General features: G+C 46.5%; 1 protein-coding gene across 3 annotated transcripts in view; it reads right to left on the reverse strand.

Moving 5' to 3' along the window:
* The window catches only part of FLT3 (fms related receptor tyrosine kinase 3), a 53,325-nt gene extending 39,241 nt beyond the window's left edge, over window positions 1-14,084 (reverse strand). For 2 of the 3 annotated variants that reach the window (XM_036228390.1, XM_036228391.1), the window contains exons 1-2: window positions 13,986-14,084; window positions 3,389-3,510 (exon numbers count right to left, since the gene is read on the reverse strand). In XM_036228390.1, coding sequence (XP_036084283.1) covers window positions 3,389-3,510; window positions 13,986-14,028 — 165 coding nt within the window. In that variant the 5' untranslated portion in view covers window positions 14,029-14,084. Of the gene's footprint in view, window positions 1-3,388; window positions 3,511-7,576; window positions 8,880-13,985 lie in introns of those variants that run through there. The other variant, XM_036228392.1, reaches the window with a different exon arrangement.
* Window positions 14,085-19,555: the final 5,471 nt, after the last annotated feature.

Genomic DNA, 19,555 nt, shown 5'->3' on the forward strand with positions numbered 1-19,555 from the left:
CAGAAAAATGGGAAAATGAGATAAATAGATAATTCTCACACACACACACACACACACACGCACATACACGCACAAAGGATATAAAGAATGGCCCTTGAACAGATGAGAAATGTTCAAACTTACTTATAAATAGAGAACTATAAATTAAAACAAGAAGTGAGATATATATATGTACACATATATCTCACTTCTTATTTATTAGACTGGCATGAGCTTTAACGTGTGACAACACATTTTGTCGGCGAGGCCATGAGGGAACAGCGTCTGTCACACGTAGCCGAGGGAATGCAAACTCGCGCGGGCCTTCTGGAGGGGAATTCGGCGACATGCCTCATAACGCTACATGCGCACTCACTGTTTCGATCTCACTTCTAGGAATATACCTCCGGCAGTGACCCGCAGCGCCACTCGTAATGGCAAAATGTTGGAAATAACCTAGTGCTTGTACTCAGGGGAGCGGCCGAATGCGCAGAGCGGCAAAGCCACAGGACGGGGTCCCGAGCAGCGACAAGGGAGAAAAAGAACAGTGAGCAGACCCGCAGGGATGTCCTGGGAATGTTGTCACGTGAAGAAAGCTGGATGCACAAAGTATCGACCGTCAAGTGCGCTGCTGCGCTCCATGTAAAAAAAGAAGCGGATACAAGGAGATACGTTTGTATCTGCTCATCTGTGCACCAAAAAAAAAAAAAAACAAAAACAAAACAGGATAATACTGCAAATCTGTAGGGATTGGTTAAGCACAGTAAGCATAGGAGGCGGATGGGAAAAGGATGGAAACTTGGTAACAGGGATGAGGAGGGAGGGACATTTCTCCGAGCATACCTTATTACCTAGCCGTGGCTTCTAGGACCATAATCCTGCTTCCCACACCCCAAAAATAAATAATTAAAACCAATCGGGATATGGGGGGAATTCAAAATGGCACACACGCGTAATGAACTTGATGGGTAACGAATAAATAACGTAACCGTAGTGAAGGGGGTGGGGGGGGGGGAAGAGGAACCTGAGTAGTTTAGGAAAATAATACTTCGGATACAATAAGGTGAAAGACAGAAAGCGCGAACACGAATCGTGCGTGCCGGTGGGTAAGCCCGTGTCTCAGCGGGGTGTGGGGTGATGATTCTGAGACTAGTTCCCGTACGCGCTAGGATCGAATACATGAGGACATTCTCATCGCGGGAGCCGGCTTCCTACCTGTCAGAGAGAGAGGTGTAAGTAAGGAAAGAAGGAAAGTAAGAATGAACCGTTTGGTGCCACACGGACATCAAAGTTATCAGCATGAAGTTATGGTGATCGCTAGACGGAGAGATGGTGGAGAGATAAATATCGTGGGAAGGGAGGTTAGTGCACATGTGCGCGTGCACACATGAAGTACGTGTCTATGAATCCACACCGACACGACGACATCATCGATTGAATGCATAAGAAAAATGACGGTAAGGGATAGCTCTTCCCAGAAGGACGTCGATTAATAAGCGTAGAGGGAACGAGGGAAGAGGAAAGTCAGCATCGGGCACATGTCGCAGTGGTGACTGTTGTGGACAAAGATCCAGCAGCGGGAGGTAAAATTAGCAGGTGGAAATTGGAGGAGGAAAAGGGTGTTCACATCCCCCTCCCACCCAAGTACTCGCTCGTTACAAAGCAAGAGCGGTAACTGCAGTGGAGAAACTCAGCGCACCACCCGAAGCTTCAAAGAGAAATGAGAAACGCTGGACAGGCTCAGACGTCCAACAGAAACGAAATGGGCTGCGGGGAGGGTGACATCGTCCGATTTGGGTCCCAGGACAGACTGGTCACCTTAGAGCTAAGGAAGCAGGTGCTTTTTTATTAGATGGCTCTGTCTGCTAACAAGGGCTGGTTCATTCAAGACGCCGCCGAGATGCAGATTTCCAGAAAGATGCCTCATCTGAGAACTGTGAACTGTGAGCGAAATCAAAATCTTTCTTTCTTTCTTTTTTTTTTTATAAAAGCCACAGACACCCGAAAAGGCCCACTTCACACAGAAGTGGGGAAATGCCCGAAATTACTTCAGCGTCAAGGAGATGACAGCTCACGACGAAGACGGCTCCCCTTTGCCAGAGTTGGGGTTCACACAGTCGTCTGCTTAGTGTTGTTTAAGAACCACCGACTCCTGGATATTGCCTAAGAATAAAATGCACACTATGTGAAGAAATAACACAAGACTGACTAATAGGAACCAAGGCCAGTCATTGTTATTTTTTTTTTAAGGCTGTGTTTTATAAGAAACACAAAAAACCTATTGCACACCGATTTTAAACTTTGAGACTATTTCTAATGTCTCTGATTTGTTAGGGAGGCCCATGGGTTCTCACGTCATGTGTTTGTGTGTTATAGCTACGCAGAAAACAGCAACTGCGTGTTCGTATAAACCCTTAACCAGAAATGTCTATGGAGTGGGCTAACCGAGGCTCGCTTTTTATCATCCATAGACTTCTTTCTTCACATGAACATCTAATGCTTTCAGTTCTCTGCCGTTCGAACATCTTTCATTTGAGTAAATATCTAGGCGAAGTTCGATGAATAAATAGCAAGAAGGAGAAGAGGAGTTAGAATCAAGGCTGAAACTGGAAGGGGCCAAAAGCAGATTATGGAAGAATCTGCACATCAGTCTAAGTCCTGGGCCGTCACCGAAGGTCCCACGTACTTTAGGACGAGTAAATAGCCTGGTGGCCCATCCGAGGTGAGCAGCAGAAGGAAGAAGCCACCTCCAATATTCCTGTGATTATAAGGGAGCTAACGAGGGCTCGGCTCAGGAAAGTGGCAGCCAGACTAGAGAATGTGATGTGCTTATATGAGAACTCGTAAAGGAAAAAAAAAAAAAAAATGATAGCACTTGGTAACTGACCTAATGAGAAGAAGGCAAGGGAGAAGTAAATACTCCACAGTGAGGCTGAGCCTCCAAGCCTGGGAACGGGACAAGGCCAAAAGCAGAAATCGATTAATACAAGAACAGGAGCAGGTTTGGGGAAACAGAAATGAAATAAATGGTAGAGGCGGACTCCAATGACCAAACGGAAAACATATTTATCTCTACGCAGGAGGCGGCTGGAAACGGGGGACTAAGGCTTGAGAGAGAAGCCTGGATTCTCTCTAAGGAGAAAGAGAAATCCCTGCCTCTCATTCAGGCCGTGTATCAGCGTCCTGCCCAAAACCAAACCCAAAGAGAACGTGACCCTCGACGCAAGGGAGAGCCAGGTAGTGATGAGCATAGATGCTCACCTGCCCCAGATATGAGTACATGATATACTTAGACACGTAAGAAGAAAGGCCCGTGTAGACCTGGGTCTCCTGACAGTGGGTCTCATTCGCTTACAAAGTATGGTCTCCGGAGAAAATAGCTAAAGTTACGATATTAATATTACTTTACCGTGGGAGACGGTGGTGATATCCCCGCCGATGAATCATTCTTCTTGTGATTGATTAAAAGACACTTGATCGCAGGCACATCTCGATTCATCACGGTCTCAAATACGAAGGCCGAAAAAACAACTGCAAAACAAAACAAAGGCAAATATGTATTCGTCTTGCACCAGAACGACAGAATGGAAGGTCATCGGGGAAAATCAGACAGCAGGAAAGTTTGCAGGAAACACAGTCTTATCCAGAGCCTCTTACTGAGCGGAGGTTCTCAGTAGTCCTCGGCCACACGCGGCAACGAAGCTTTTAAAATCAGGCGGGTGCAACCGAGGAGCTCATTGTGAGAAGACGAACCGCTTCTTCTTCTTCTTCGTGGATGCTTGTGGAATCTTTCCTTTGTGCATTAAGGTTTTCAAAATTATGTGCTTTTGTGAAGGTCTATTTCCATCCGTGGCGTCAGATACTCGGTGGGCCTTTTCAATCTAGAAACTCATATTCTTCTCTTTGGAGACGTTTTCTTCAATTGTCTCTTCGAATCCTTCTTTCTCCTTCACTTTATTCTTCTAATATTAAGATTTTTTTTTTTTTTTTCCAAATGGCTGATGAACCTTGACAGGCCGCTCATGCACGAATGAGGCACGTAATCATCACGTTAGCTCGGCGCACAGACCTGCTGTCTGATCTTCTGTGTGTGGTTATCTCTAGGCGTGTTCACGGCTGGTCATATTCCCCAAAGAGTCAGCCTGCTGCCCACGTTGTAGGCGCTGGTGCTGGCAAACTCTACTCTTTTGGGATCCTGCAGTGGAAATCAGATGGCTTCTCAGCTTTCTCAACCCAACCTTACGATTCGGCTTTCTTCGTATGTTTTCAAGCTTTAAACATTTTATTTTCTCCTTCCCCCTTTGTCTTTATATGTTTATGTCTTAAAAATTTTTTTTTAATTGTCATTTGCACGGACATTTGAGCGTACACAGGAGGTAACATGTATGTAGCTCGTAATCTGCTCTGAAATCTCAGTATTGCAGCTATGGGAACTACATATTAAGACACATTCACTGTTTTGTCTTAATCTGTCTGTATTATTTTATTCTTCATGGAAGAAGCCACTAGTATATACCAATGCTAGTGGACCATACATGAAAATTCACTCTAAATTCTGACGTCCTAACAAATAATGTTTATTTCTCTAGAACCATTCACATTCGTACACATAGTTTTCAATTAATTGTATCGATAGCGTAGAAATCATTTTATATTCTGATTTAAACATAATGTATCATGCACGCATTTCTCACGATGCCGCATAGAATTGCTTTGCATTCCTTCAGGAAATCTAAAATGGCCCGGTCATTTCCCCCGTTGCTATCATCGTGTTATGGCTTTTCCCTGCCATTTGAAATACTTCGCTAAGACTCTCACTTTTAAAATATTATTTCCTTGGTATAAATTTCTGGAAATGGAATTAGTGGATCAAAGGATACGAACATATTTAAATGGGTCTCGATATGCACTGCCGCGCTGTTTTCCGAAGATGCTTTTCTGTTTGATGTTGCCACGCGGGAGGTGAAAATGTAATAATTTTACTACAACCTCATTAGCGTTCAGTCATTATGAATTTTTTATTTCCCTTAATGCAGCCCCTAGTCTTTTAGAGAAAACCAAATGAGCACAACTGCAAGGGTAAGGGGAAAAAAAAGAGAAAAAAAACGACTAAAAAGAGTTTAAGAAACTTTCCTGCCCTGCTCCTTAATGTGTTTTATCCCGACTCTTTTTTATAGGTTTTATTCAGCATAGTTAACATGCAACAAACTGAACACATTTAAAGTATATAACCGGATAAGTTTTGACATAAATACACACACACACACACACACACACACACTCACATCTATAAGATGGTCATCGTCATCAAGAGAGTGAACTTATCCATCACGCTCAAACATTTCCACGTGCTTAATTAACACGTAATCCCTCCCTCCTCCCCACTTCTGGACTCCTACAAACAAAGCTGCTGTGACCATTTGTATAGAAGCCTTGGTACAGACATACGCTTTCATTTTTCTTCGTAAATACCGAGCAGTGGCACACCTGGGTCAGGTGGGAGGTGTCGGTGTGACTTAAGTGCCAAACTCTTCTCCAGAGAGGTTTTATACCTTTTTATATTCCCATCGGCATCTTCCGGGAATTCTAATTGCGCCATATCCTCACCAGCGCTTGGTATGGTGAGAATTTTTTATTTCAGCCATTCTAATAGATATTTTATTTCTCACTGTAATTTTATTTGCATTTTTCTACTTGTGATATGGAGAATCCTTTCAGATGCTTCTATGACACCTGTGTATTCTCTGGTAATATGTCTGTTCACATCTTTTGCCCAAATCAAGTCTTTTTAAATTATGTTACTGATTTTCTTATTATTGAGTTTTTACTGGTATATTAACAACATGTAACATTGTATAAGGTTAAGGTATAAAACATTATGATTTGATATATGTATGTATTGTGACGTGGTTACCACGATGAGTTTAATGAATATCCATCACCTCACATATTTACAATTTCTTTTTTTGTTAAGAGAACTTTTAAGATTTACTCTTAGCAACTCTCAAATACATAATAAAGTATTCGTAACTATCACCACCATGCTGTACATTACATTGTGAATTTGATCTGGTGTCAGATTTTTTTGCATTCTATTAACTATTTGTGAACTTTTTTTCTGGGACACAGTTAAGTTTGTTTGCAAATGCTTTGTTCCTTTCAGGTCTTAAACTTTTAAGTTTGGTTAGATGGGACCAGAGCGGTGTTTAGTCCAGGACTAATTTTTTCCCACTGGTGGGCTTCATCAAAATTGATAATTCATGCTCTTCAAAAGACACTGGTCAAAAATTGAAAAGACAAGCCACAGATTGGGAGAAAGTATTTTCAAAACACATATCTGAAAAAGGACTTGTATCCAGAATACACAAAGGACATTTAAAACCTGATAATAAGGAAAAAAAAAAATCCTGATTAAAACAAAACAAAACAAACAAAAAACGGGCAAATGCTTTCAGGAGGTACTTCAACAACAACAAATATATAGGTTGGTAATTAAGCACACAGAAAGATGATCGACATCATCAATCATTAGAAAAATGCAAAATAAACCACAATGACATATTGCTACACCTGTATTAGAACAGTTAAAAAAGCAAAAGCAAACACTGACCATACCAAGTGCTGACAATGACGTTGAGAAACTGTGACTCTCAGACATTCTTTGTGGGCATGAAAAACAGCACAATCGCGTTGAAAAACTGACAGTTTCTCCTAACATTGAACGTTCCTTTAGCATACAGTCTAGAAACACAATAGCACCCCTAGGTATTTACCCAAGAGAAATTCAGAGCAATGCTCACACCAAAACCTATATTAAAAAATGTATAGCTGCTTTATTTATAACTGCCAGAAACCAGAAGCAAACAAATGAACTTCAGCTGGTTAATGGATGAAGAAACCATGACACATCCATACAATGGAATAGTATTTAGCAATAGAAAGGAAAAATATAGAGATACGCATAAAAAATCAACCGACATACATAACAACATGGATAAATCTCAAATAAAAGAGTCTGTAAAAGAAACAGACTCAAAAGGCTACAGGTTGTAAAATTCCAGTTGTAGACATCCTGGAAATGGGAAAATGATAGGAAAAGAGATCCTGGTTGTCAGGGGCTGGGCGTGGGCATGAAGCCTGACTAGAAGGACGGAAGGGAAGTTTGGGGCAAAATGGAAATGCTCGACATCATAACAGCGGTGGTAGTCATGTGACCGTCTGTGTCAGTTAGACGCATGAAACCAAACACTGAAAAAGGTGAAACTTGGTATACAAACATGGTACGTCAATCCTGGCCTTTAAAAAGCCAAGGGAAGAGTTTGCCACCCTCGGAAAGTGAGGTTCTTCCCCAGAAACCGTCCCAGAACTTCAGGGGCACTTCCCAGAGTCCAGCTAAACCCACCACAGAAAGTCAGGGCACCCCCCATTGACAAACCTTTCCACCCAAGTCCCTTCCGAGGCAGAAAACTGGATGGGGCTTGCGGATTCCCAAGTCTCTCTTCTCAGGGGAGGGAGAGAAGGGGGAGGTTATCCGCTTTGATAACTTCGAATTTCAGCAAGTCATTTATTTAATCACGTTCAGCCCCATTTTCCTCACCTGGTAAGAGAGAGAGAGCACAAAAGACGGCTGCGGCGTAATGAGGAACTGGACTTCATTCCCGGCGCCCCGGGGAGTGATGGGAGTGTCTTTTGTCATTCAGAAGGGGCCCCACTGGAACGCCACCGAGTTTATGCTAATGAGGTCACTCAGATAGCCTCAGGGTGGGGCTGGTCAGCAGAAAGACCCCGTGACCGGAGGGCAGGAGCTTTCAGCCCCGCCCACTGACCCGTGGGCAGGGAGGAGGGGGAGAAGCGTCTGCAGGTGACCTGCGTCAAAATCCTCAGGCCCAGACAGGTGATGAGTCTGTGGGTCGGTGAACGGGTGGGGGCGCTGGAGAGGACACGGGCGAGCCAGGCCTCTTCCCACGCACCTGCCCCGCGCATCTCTTCCTGGCTGTTTCTGAGCTATGTCCTTTTATGATCACCTGCTGATCCAGTAAATAAAATGTTGCCCTGAGTTTCGTGAGCTGCTCGAACCACAGGAGGGGGTCAAGGGGACCCTCTGGTCACAACCTGTCGTCAGAAGCCCAGGCCACGCCCAGACTGCAGGGACGTGGGGGTCCTGAACCCTGGACCTGCGGGATCCGACAGTGCGTCCAGTTAGATAGCGTCCGAGCTGAGTGATATCGTCGGACGCTCATGCGGAGCCGTGGGCGCGCTCGCCGCGGGGACGCCGCCCCCGCACGCGTTGGTGGCCCGTGCCCAAGCGCTCGCTGTTAGCGGTGGTTGCACAGCGGCGAGACACGCAGAGGTGTGCGCGTGGTTTCCCTTAGAACTGAGCAGCTCGACCTGTCCGAACCCAGTCTGCACTTTCTCTGCGAGTTCTCCTGCCTTGGACCATCGTCCGTTGGCTGGCGAGTTACTGCTGCGCTCCCGAGCGGCCCCCAGGAGCCTCCGCCTTGGGTTGAACCCGCCTTTTTCCTTCCGAAACCTACTCCTTCTTCCATCTCCTCTCCCTCGGTGGTGACACTAACGCCAGAAACCCAGAGGTCACCTTCGGCTGCTCCCTCTCCCTCACCTCCCAGCATCCCGGTATCCCCAAGCCCTGACCTTTTAATCTCTCGATAATTCCCAAATCGATCTGCGGCTCTGCCCTGACTCAAGCCCCGCTGGGCTCTGGCCTGGACGACTGCCAGCATCTTCCTAGCTGGCCTCCCTGCCATGGTCAGGTCAGCCTGCCATCCGCCCTCCACATGGACATCGGAATCGTCTTTCTCAACTACAATGCGGAGTGCGGCGCTCCCACTTAAAACCTCTCGACTTGCAGCGATGTTCCTTAGAGTTGCAGACCACTTGGAAAATCTATGAAGCAATCAACCCTCTCTCCAAAAAATTTAAAATATATATATGTATATATATATACACCACGTGTACACCCACCTCCCCACCCCCTACACACACCCCCACACCCCGAGGGACCGCGGAATTCCATGCAGACCGTCTTGGTCAACGTGCTAAAGTCCGAGTCCCTCGTCAGGTCACTAAACACTCCTTAGACATCACACACTGAGCCCGTGGCACCCCTGGCACTCGTGGAACGCTAACCATTGCCCGGTCTTTAGACAGTCCTCCGAGGGAATAGCCTCGCGGGCTGGCCGCTGCTCCCCCAGAGGCCTCGCACACACCGCCTCTCAGCGGCCGGAAGGGAGTTAGGACTCCCTGTGGGCTCTGGGATTCTTCCTCGCGCTGTACCTTTTTCTTCGCTGTCCTGTTTGCCTGGAATGTCCTGGTCCTGCCCTCTCCACGTCAAACCCTTCCTTATCTTTCCATCTGGGCTCTGGCTTCGGCTCTTCTTGAAAGCCTACCCTTATTTTCCCAGCTGGGTTCCAGGCCCCACCCCTGCACGTGGACCTCAAATCGCTATGCCATTTTCTTTGTATATTCCTGACCCTTTCCCGGTGACACTCCCAGCATTAGACGGTGAGTTCTGGGAGGGCGGGTACGAGGCCCTGGACACAGCTAGTGCTCAAAGTTTGCCTGAGAAGCAAAATTGGAAAATCCTGTGACTCTGAAGCCTAAATATTTGTCCAGGCTTTATGTGTCTCTCTTTCTGCAATGTACCTGCCCGGCAAGGAATGCAGCCGCACCTTACAGGTACCAGCTGATGAAGGACTAAGATAATGCTTATCTCCCTTTCAGAAATGAGGAACGAGTGTGGAGTAAAGGACATTTCCCGTGTCGTTGGTCATAATATGTCCGCCTGTGTTTCTCCGAGCCCAGAACCCCTCACATCAGAAAAACTGGAACTCGACCAGCAACGCGTCCGAAGACCGAACTCAGTCTCACAAATAAAACACGACAGTTTAGAGATCTAACGACACTATCCTGTTCTAGTGGAGACCGGAAATAATCTCAAGGAGGGTTCTTGGCTGCCGATTGACTTATAATGACAGCAGTGAAAAAAAAAGTTTTACTGTTTAACCTAAAAAATACCAATAGTTCCTCTTTTAAGGTCTTATGCAATTTCTCTAGCCACAAAAGAACGCTGTGTGTGTACTTTACATTATTTTTAAATTTCCTCCACGTGTGTTAGTACCCATAAAACAGAATTGCATGATTCCAGTTGATGAAAACAAACGTTTTCATCACTTGAGGACCACTGATGATACAGCTTGAGAAGGTATCAACCAAAAGTAGGAAAATCACCTAGGCATAAAGCTCACACCTCCCCCTGCTCCCCCTCCTTCAAAAAAAAAAAATAAGACAGAAAAGCCTCCAGCCACGTAACTGTGGCTACCTAACTGAGAAGTGGTCAAAGCTTTTATGGAAGTCAGGGTAAAAATCTTAAGATCACAAAGTCACCTGGTAAAAGCCAGACAACTCTACTCAGATAAAACGCCTACTGTGAGCGTCACAAGAGTTTGCCATTTCAGAGTGGATGAAGGATGCAGCATTGTGGGCAAGACGGAGCTGGGTGAATTATAAAGCGGACGAAGCTAATTTCAGCCCTTCAATGTCCCCTCTCCGAACTCTTATTCCTATTCTCTGCATGGTCCGTTTCAACATCAAGAAAAAGGATAAACTACAACACTTCTGAGATGACGTACTTTTTGTCAAATCAGAATCTTTACCGAAGACTGAGGCAGTATCTGGGATTTCTGTGAGGAGTCAGCAAGATTCTAATCTTGAGCATTGACTGTGAGGGCTCTTGTCACACTGCTTTCTGAGTTTCGTCGGAAAATGACAAGACAGAGGACTAAGAACTGTGGAGAAAGCGACAAGACTGGGCCGTCCTGTGCGCTTCTCTAGCGAGCAAAAAGGCTCTCTGGGAGCAAAACGTCGTCAACAAATTTGTGCAAAGAACCATTTAGAAAATTACTTCCTCCTAAACCTAAAAGATGGTCATATTTAACTCAGGAACAGTCCATTTTTTTTTTTTTTTTCGAAATGGCAGAGCAGTTTCTTTCCCACAACCATTAAATACAGAGCAGCCATGTTTGCGTAGTTTTGGGGAACAGAAAATCTGGATTTCTGTCCTGACCTGGTGGAGGCTTCTCTCACTGAAGAATGCTATTTTTCTTCTATAAATATTTCATTATCGCAAGAACTGTTACGGAAGCTTAGGCTGACTGAAAGCAAGCTTCATGCTCAAATGCTTTTCCCGGGGAAAGACGATCTCCATACATTTCTTAAACAGAATTGAATTCGCTATTCCGATGTAAGTTGCCCCAATGCCATCTCTTTTCTCTTTGTACCCCTTGTGCCTAGCACAGAAATGGGTATTCCATGAAAGTTTGTCCAGGAAGAATGTCATCTGACGTCCCTGGAATCTAAGTAAGCGGTCCTCCCCGTTTAACAGCGCTCCACCTGGCTGTTTTTCAGTTAAATGACAGGAGAATTCAACAACAAACATCTTCACCGATACCTAAGACTCACTGAACGTGCCTTTTTAGTTATAAAAAGTAGAGCCATTCTTTCATGGACATTGTTCACAATTAAACCCAAGACGATGATTTACTACTACATAGGTACATGTGAAGTACCTAGGAAGAAACGAATAGCCAATCTAAACGTGTATAATGGTGACAATTCAAACCAGACTTTTAGAACTGAAGGGACTTTAGCATCAGGTCACCGGGTCTGGTGTCTTATCCAGTCCGAAGCAACCTTTGCCTGGCAACTCTCCCTCCGCCTCCTCCTGGATCATAACCCCTTTAAGCAAGCAGTTCACAAGAAGGTAAACACAGTGACTTAAGGGACCAGGACAGAAACGGCAAGCGAAACGTGTAATTCAAGGCTTTGGATGTGAATTTCCTGACACCCGTGAAGGAGATCGCGTGTCCTGGGTATCGACGTAGTGACCTTCTCCTATCCAGGGTCAGCACACAAAGCGGTGAAGGCCATGGCAAGCACTTTTCCGATCTAAATAGCTTTACACACTGCTTGGAATCATCATCAGTATTCGCGAAAGGCAGAGCTTACGGTGTCAGGGGAACGGGGATCGCATCTTACAAGTCGAGGGATCTAAAGCTCGGAGACGTTTTAAAGCCCTCGCTCCTAAGCTCCTCACTCTGTGCATCTATCGTCAAGAAAATCTGTAATACTGAGATCTGGCAACGCTCAGAGGACCTGGAACTCCCATACGCCGCTGGCGGGATGTAAATTGGTACAACCGCTATGAAAAACGGTTGGACGGCACCCAGCAAAACTCAATAATCGCCATCCCCGGTGATCCAGTAGGGCTGCTGTGGGTATCACCCTAGGGCATGATGGGCGTGTACGCCCACTGAAAACACGTAAAAGGATGTTCACAGCAGCATCATTCACATCACACAAAACCGAAAACGGCCTACGAGTTCTTCCGCGCCAGAACGGATGAATAAGTTGCATAGTCTATTCATTGCTAAGGAATAGCACCCAGCAATTTAAAAGATTACCACTGTTAGTGAGGCCGGGGTTGAATCTCATAATCACAACGTTGAGTGAAAAGAAGCCGGATGTAAAAAGAGTGAATAATCATGGTCTGGTTTACGTGAAGTTCAAAAAAACAGGCAAACTGCTGGCGTTAGAAGGAGAAATAGTGGCTACCTTTCCGGAGGTACCGGCTGAGGCAGGGCGGGGCTAGACTCTATGTCTTGATCCGATCATGATTATGTGGGCGCCACGTTTGGAAAAACTAATGGAGTTGCACTGTTCAGATGCGTGCGTGTTTGCTGTAAGCAAATCATACCTCGTTTACAAAAAATCAAGAGGTGGAGAAATCTGGGGGCTAAATAAAGACTTCAGCTTCAGCGTAGTCGCAACTATGACCTGCACACTTTCCGAAAGCCTTTGTGTGCCTCTGAAAAACTTACTACTCAGCGTCCTACCTAACAGAAAGCTAACTTTTTAAATTCACAGACTGGAAAACATAGCGCACTATACGTTTGAAACACACATATTTAGCAACTAGTAAAAATGTTTAAGAAACGCAAACTTTGGTTTCCCACGCCTTTCCTCCGTATGTTACATTTCTTACTCTGTAATGATTTGTAACAAAAGTTATTGCACATAATTCCTGCACGTCTGTATTCGAAATCTCATCTCTATTTGCCACAGAGGCTTCAAGTTAGAATCTCAGAATCTGGGAGCCGGGAGATCCAGTTGCAAGATGGCAGAAGGAGGTCAGGGACCCGAGGCTCCCAGAACTCTGTCTCTGTCACCCCCAAACTGGGGTCGACCCTCTCATCTTTCCAAACGGATGAAATGGATAGAAAGGGATCTCATCCTCTCTCTCTCTCTCTCTCTCTCTCTCTCTCTCTCTCTCTCTCTCTCTCTCTCTCTCTCTCTGCAGTAATATCTGTGCTATGTGGGAACCGTCAGCCGAGTCCTTGAAACTCCCTTGGGGTTTAAAGCCAGGATCAAAATCCAGTCGTGAGGAGGAAGAGGCAACCGATATTTTAGCATGTAAATCCCGTTTGCGTGACATTTCCAACGTGTGTGTGTGTGAGGGGGTCGTCATTAGGGATGATTCGCTTTGGGGGCGAACGCGGGCGAATTTTCCAATCAGAGTTCACTCCATAAATAGAAAACCCCGAAAGAAGAGCGAACGACGCCACCCGGCAGCTCGGGTACCCAGGGTCGGTCGCAGCGAGGTCCGGAGCCTCCCGGCGCCGGCCTCGGAGCCGCGGATGCGGGCGGCGGGCCGGGCTCCGGGGCGCGCGGGCCGGGCGGGCGGAGGGGGGCAGCGCAGGCGGCGGGGCGGCCCCGGGGCCCCCGGCGGCGCCTCGGCGAGGCCGCCCGCGGAGTCCGGGCCGCGCGGGTCGCGACTTCGGGGAGGAGGCCGGGGGCCGTGCGGCGGGGAGGGCGGGCGCGGGTCCGGGGCGAGCCGGGAGGGCGCCGCGCAGGGGAGGGGACGCGCGGGCGCGGCGGGGACCCGGAGGCGCGCGCCGGGCCCCCAGGCGGGCCGGGGGCGGGCGGGGTCTTACCGAGCAGCGGCAGCCGGCCGCCGCGGCGCGCCAACGCCTGCATGGCCTCCGGAGCGCGGGGTCCCCAGGCCGCGCCGGCCCAGCGCTGCGATGCCGCCCCGAGCGGCGCGCCCCGCGCTGCAGGTGGCTCGCTGAAGGATGCGCGTCACCGACCGCAAATTCCCTCGGACTGGTGCAAAGTGGCAGGGGGAGGATCCCTCTCGCCACCCGCAGGCGCCAGGCGGGCTCGCAGAGGTTGGGCCGAGCCGGAACCAGCGCCCGGCGCGGCGCCGCAGCCGGGCCCACGTGCCCGCGGGGTCCGCAGCCCGCGCTCCGCGGCGCCGGGGCCGCCGGGGCCGTGTCGCCGCGGCGGTCGCACGCGCTCCGCCGCCCTGGCTGGGGAGGAGGCACGGCCGGGGCTGCCTCGCCCGCGGGAGCCCCGGAGCACGCGTTCGGGTCCGGGGCACCGGGCTGCGGAGAGCCAGAGGCCGCCCTCCCTGCGCGCGCGGGTCTCCGAGGCCCCAGGACGGAGCCGAAGCGCGCTGCACCTGCGACCCCCGCCCGCGACCCCCGCCCGCGCAGCCCCGCACGGAGGGGTGCGGGCCGCCCTCTGCTGCCCCTGGTCTCCCCCGCCTCTCCTGCGATGCCCGGACCCGGTCAGCAGCGGCAGCAAGAAAAACAGGCTCGGCCTCAATGTCGACCCAGGAGGGAGGCTAGAACCTATCACAGACACAAACGCGAAACAGTGCGTCCCAAAGGATGTCTTGAGTCAGCCGCGCCATGCTGGCTGTTCTTCACTGCGTAATATTTCAGGTGGAAAGTTGCTTTATTTGCAGTTAAGTCGAAGATTGGGACGCCCTGGACGCCACTTCTGACCCCTCCGTTAACCGGCCCTTTGAGCTTCCTTAGCTGCCGGCCGTCCTCCCAGACTCCCGCTTTACTCATCTGTAAATGAGGGCGATGGACCACATGGCTTATAACGTGTCTCCAAATTCTAGGAATTCCATGCTTTAAATTACTTTAATCATTTTCTGATAAGCATAATAATCATTTTCTGATAAGCATAATGATTAAATTACTTTAATCATTTTCTGATAAGCATAATAATTGACAGTGTTCGGTCTTGGCCATACGAATACGACCCTTTTCCTCCACCGTAGTCTATAGTAAAATAATCCCCGCCTCCTCCCACCCCCCAAAGGCATGACGAAAACTTTAAAAGTGTCTACAACGGTGCCGCCATTGTGCACAACAGTGTGGCAGTCCCTCCGAAAGTTAAAAACAGCATCGCTGAGTGATGGAGCAGTACCACTTCTGGATAGATGCCCAAAAGAATTCAAAGCCGCGGCATAAAGAGGTATTCGTGCACCTACATTCACGGCAACGTTATTCACAATAGCCAAGAGGTTCAGGCAGGTCAGATGTTTGTCTGCGGATAAACAGATACACAAAATTGGATGAATGGATAGACAAAATGTGGTATATGCATACCGTGGAGATTCTGACACATACTACAACATGGATGAACCTTGAGGACATGCTAAGTGAAGCAAGCCAGTCAGGAAAGGACCAAGATCATACGATTCTACTTATAGGAGGGACCCAGAGGCATCAGATTCATAAAGACAGAGAGTAGAATGGCTGTGCCGGAGGCTGGAGGCAGAGAGAAAGAGTGCTTGAGATGGCAAAGTCTGCGTTACGTGCATTTTACAGCAATGAAAAATTAAACGAAATTTGTAAGTGTCTCTCTTGGGTCAGGCACAGAACCAGTGGAAAGGGCAGGAGTTAAGCGAAGGACAGAGAGAGAAAGACGATGATTCAGGCCGGTGGGTAACGGGAAGAAGGGTGGGCTGGCGAGCCTTCGCCTGGCCGAGATCTAATGCACGACCTTTTATCTATAGCTTGATTACTGCAAGCTTGAAAACAAACAAACAAACAAACCAAAACCTCAATTCCGAGTTTACGCAGTATCAGCTCAGGGTGAGGCGCTGCTGTTCAAGAACACAAAGTCATGACGATACCGCTACCTTTTCAAAGAGTCTCAGACACACTGCGGAGCGCCGCGAGGAGGGGTGGTCAGAGGGGAGAAATTAGGAATTGTTTCTGTGCGCACCCGATTCGTTCCCTGGAAATCGGTGGAGAAAAATGATTCTAGAAAGAGCCAATTTTATTGATGGAAAAATTTTGGAGTGTGACGTATGGGGTACCACTTAGAAGGTGAGATAGTGCCCACCGTTCTTTGAAGTGCGCCGAGAGTCAAATCTCTGATGGTTCCTGATTTATTGCTCATGACGCCCGTTAAGAAAGGTTGCTGTACATTCTCTAGAGCCCTCCATCGCACTGCTGATTTTGCACACCCGAGTGTAAATGGTGTTTCCAGAGCTCATGATATGAATGAAGCCCATTATAAAGAGGCTGCTAAGAAGCAACCAGGAGGGATAAGATGAAAAAAGAAATTGGAAGAGTGAGTTTGTTTCTGGGCCAAATGGAATGTCTCGCATGAGTCCTCCAAACTGTATTTTAGCTAGATTCTTACCACCGTAAAGCTTCGCTGCTGCATAGCCATGAGTAAGCGGCCATTCATCTGAGAACATCCCACAAATGTCTTCCTCTCTTCCTTCAACGATTGTGACATGCTTTCAATGGCAATCTATAGGTGAAATGCTTTAATGTCATTTTTTAAATCCAAAGCTTTATATTTTCCTGAAAACAAGGGACAAGCAAAAGGAATATTTGAATAGGATTTCTGGGACTCCAGTTGAAATATAAACTATATAGTTCATCTTTCTTTACGCATCTTTTATTAACCGAGCAGATAGGACCAACTGTTAGTTAGCGAGGATTCGGCGCCGTGGGTAACTCTCACCCACTGCTAGTGGGACTCTAAGTTGGTATAAGCATTTTGGAAGATTATTTGACATTACTTACTAAAATTAAACACGTGCATACCCTACACCCATCAGTTTCACTGCAGATACATACACACCTTAGAGAAACTCACATGTACCAGGAGACATGAACCAGAGTGTTCATAGCATCGTTTGTAATATCGAAAAATGAGGGAAAACGAATGAACTACAGTTTCCTAAAACAATATGGATGACTCTCAAAAGATATAACGTTGAAGTGAAAAGCAAGGAATGGAATAATAGACAAAAAGACAAAATTAAACAATATTCACTTCAGGAACAGATTCATAAGGGGCATAAAGGAAGTGGAAGAATAATTATCACAAAAGTCATGATTTTTCTTACCTTGGTGATACTCCGTTGTCTTTTTAACCTCTGTGATGGGGGCTGAATGTTCGTTTTATTATTATTCCTTAAACTATATAATTAGTTTTATATACTGCTATGAATGTGACATATTTCACGATGAAAGAAACTTAAAAACAGAAGCTTGGCACAAGACTGCCGCCTCTGAAACACTCTTACCCAAATAAACAAATAAACAATGTTTGAATCTGATTAAGATCCGAGGTCCAACTATCAATTTACAGGCAATACATGGGACATGGAGCAGGGTAGACAATGACACAATAATACGATCAGAAAATTCCAGACCCCAGAAAACTTTATAGAACAAGTAACGGTTTCTTTAACGCAAATTTGCAATACAAAGAGAGAAAGCATTGGAGGGCTAAACTATAGACTGAAAAACGAAACTAACAGACATATCGAGCAATTTCAACGTGCAGTTGGAGATTTTTTTTCCTTGAATTTAAGCAAACAAATTTGAAAAAAAGAAAATAATCAAGAAAACGTGACCCTGATTTTATCTTTGACATTAAATTATTGTTTAAAAATTTTCGTGTGATAATATTACCCTTATGTATTTTCGAAATAGTGCCTAGCTTTCTAGAAGGGCATTTGAAACCTTTACAGACAAAATGACATAAAATGGGAAGGTCAAGAGGGGAATGGGGAATAACTAAAGAGTTTAGGGCCTCCTTGACGATGATGAAAATGTTGTAAAGTTAGATTATGGCGACAGTTTCACAACTCTATAAATATACTAAAAACCATGGAGTTGTACACTACACAGGTGAACTATAGGGCCTGTCAATAAAACTGTTAAAAATTATATAAAGTCTGGAATTTCCTTCAGAATAATTTGATGTGGGGGGCTTGAGTGGAGGGATCAAGATTGGCCATGCGCGACAGCGACTTGAGAGAAATAAACTTTGATCGTATTCCATCCACTGGATCTTGGGGTCTCTTTGTGACAACGGCTTAGGCTGTACCCTGACAATTTTCATTCCCACCATTCCTTCATGTAAACCGGAAGGGAGAGTCATAGTGAACTAGAACTTCAAGCTCATTATTGCCTATCCGGTTTCTACACTGTTTCTGTCTGGAAGGACCCATTTCCTCGCCTCGCCATTTCCCTTGCCTCTTACAGTCTGCCTAACTCTTATTCACCTTCTAGATTCATCTGAGACTATTCTATGGTCTCCCCACTGCACCCCAACTGTGAGTCAGGTAGATCCTCTTGTTTCTCAAGTCTGGGAATAGGACTTTATGTTTATCCCTCTCCAACCCACACCCCGTCCACAGCCTGAACTGTGATTTGCACTTGTATTCATAGACCCTAACACAATTACTAGCAGGTGGTATGCTCTCGGAAGTCATTAAGTGTTTGCTGCATTTGTTGACAGGTTTCTAAAACGCTTTTTAATACAGAAAATTTCAAACATACACAAAAAGCAGAGGGAACAATCAGCTGGTACGTGTATCTATCAATCACGATCATTTTGCCATCCCTGGGGATGGGTAGAGTTCAAGAGCAGTCTTCGCAGATAGTGCTTGTATTAAAACGGTTACTTTGGTGGGGAGAATTTCGATCGCTGTGGCAAGCTGGTAAGGAGATACTTTGGAGCAAGGTTTTTTTGTTTTTGTTCTTTTGTTTTGTTTTGTTTTTTGGTGGTGGGGAGGATCTTCAAATCAGAGCAGGCGTTTTCAAATGGAGAGGCAATAAAAGAAATAAAGAGTGATTCTGCATTCCTTCTTTCAAGTAACACCGATAAATGCCTTCGGAGTGCTGGGCACTGGAGCTACATAGGTAAGGGAGAGAATTTCCATCTTCAAAGAGGAAGGTGATCTAATGTGGCTCGACAGCCACATAAACAAATGCTTGTACCAAGGGATTCTAGGGGCCCGACAGAACGCATGGCCAGTTCTCTGCAAAACGTTCCCCCAGCCTAGATCCCGGGCTTTACCTCGTGGAAACTGCTTTCTCTGCAGCCCTCTCAAACGCTACTTCTTCTCCTCCGATTCCGTGTATGGTGGAGCCTGGAATATGAGCATCCTCTCAGCTATTCACTGCTACTTACACACCACGACCTCTTTTTTTCCCTCTTTTAAAAAGAGTATTCTTTTTCCAGCAGAGGTGTATATGCTTAACACACACACACACACACACACACACACACACACACACACGCGCACGCACAAGGAGGGAGTACACAGCATACACAAATACCCTAAGTGCCAACTAGTAGCTGTTAACAATTGGATGTTACTCCATCCAGATGTTTATCTACACATGCATGCATACAGAGATTTTTTTTTAAATTTAGATTTAAAAAATAA

This window comes from Rousettus aegyptiacus, unplaced genomic scaffold (genome assembly GCF_014176215.1).
Source record: "Rousettus aegyptiacus isolate mRouAeg1 unplaced genomic scaffold, mRouAeg1.p scaffold_m13_p_11, whole genome shotgun sequence".
In the NCBI taxonomy this organism is placed as follows: domain Eukaryota; kingdom Metazoa; phylum Chordata; class Mammalia; order Chiroptera; family Pteropodidae; genus Rousettus; species Rousettus aegyptiacus.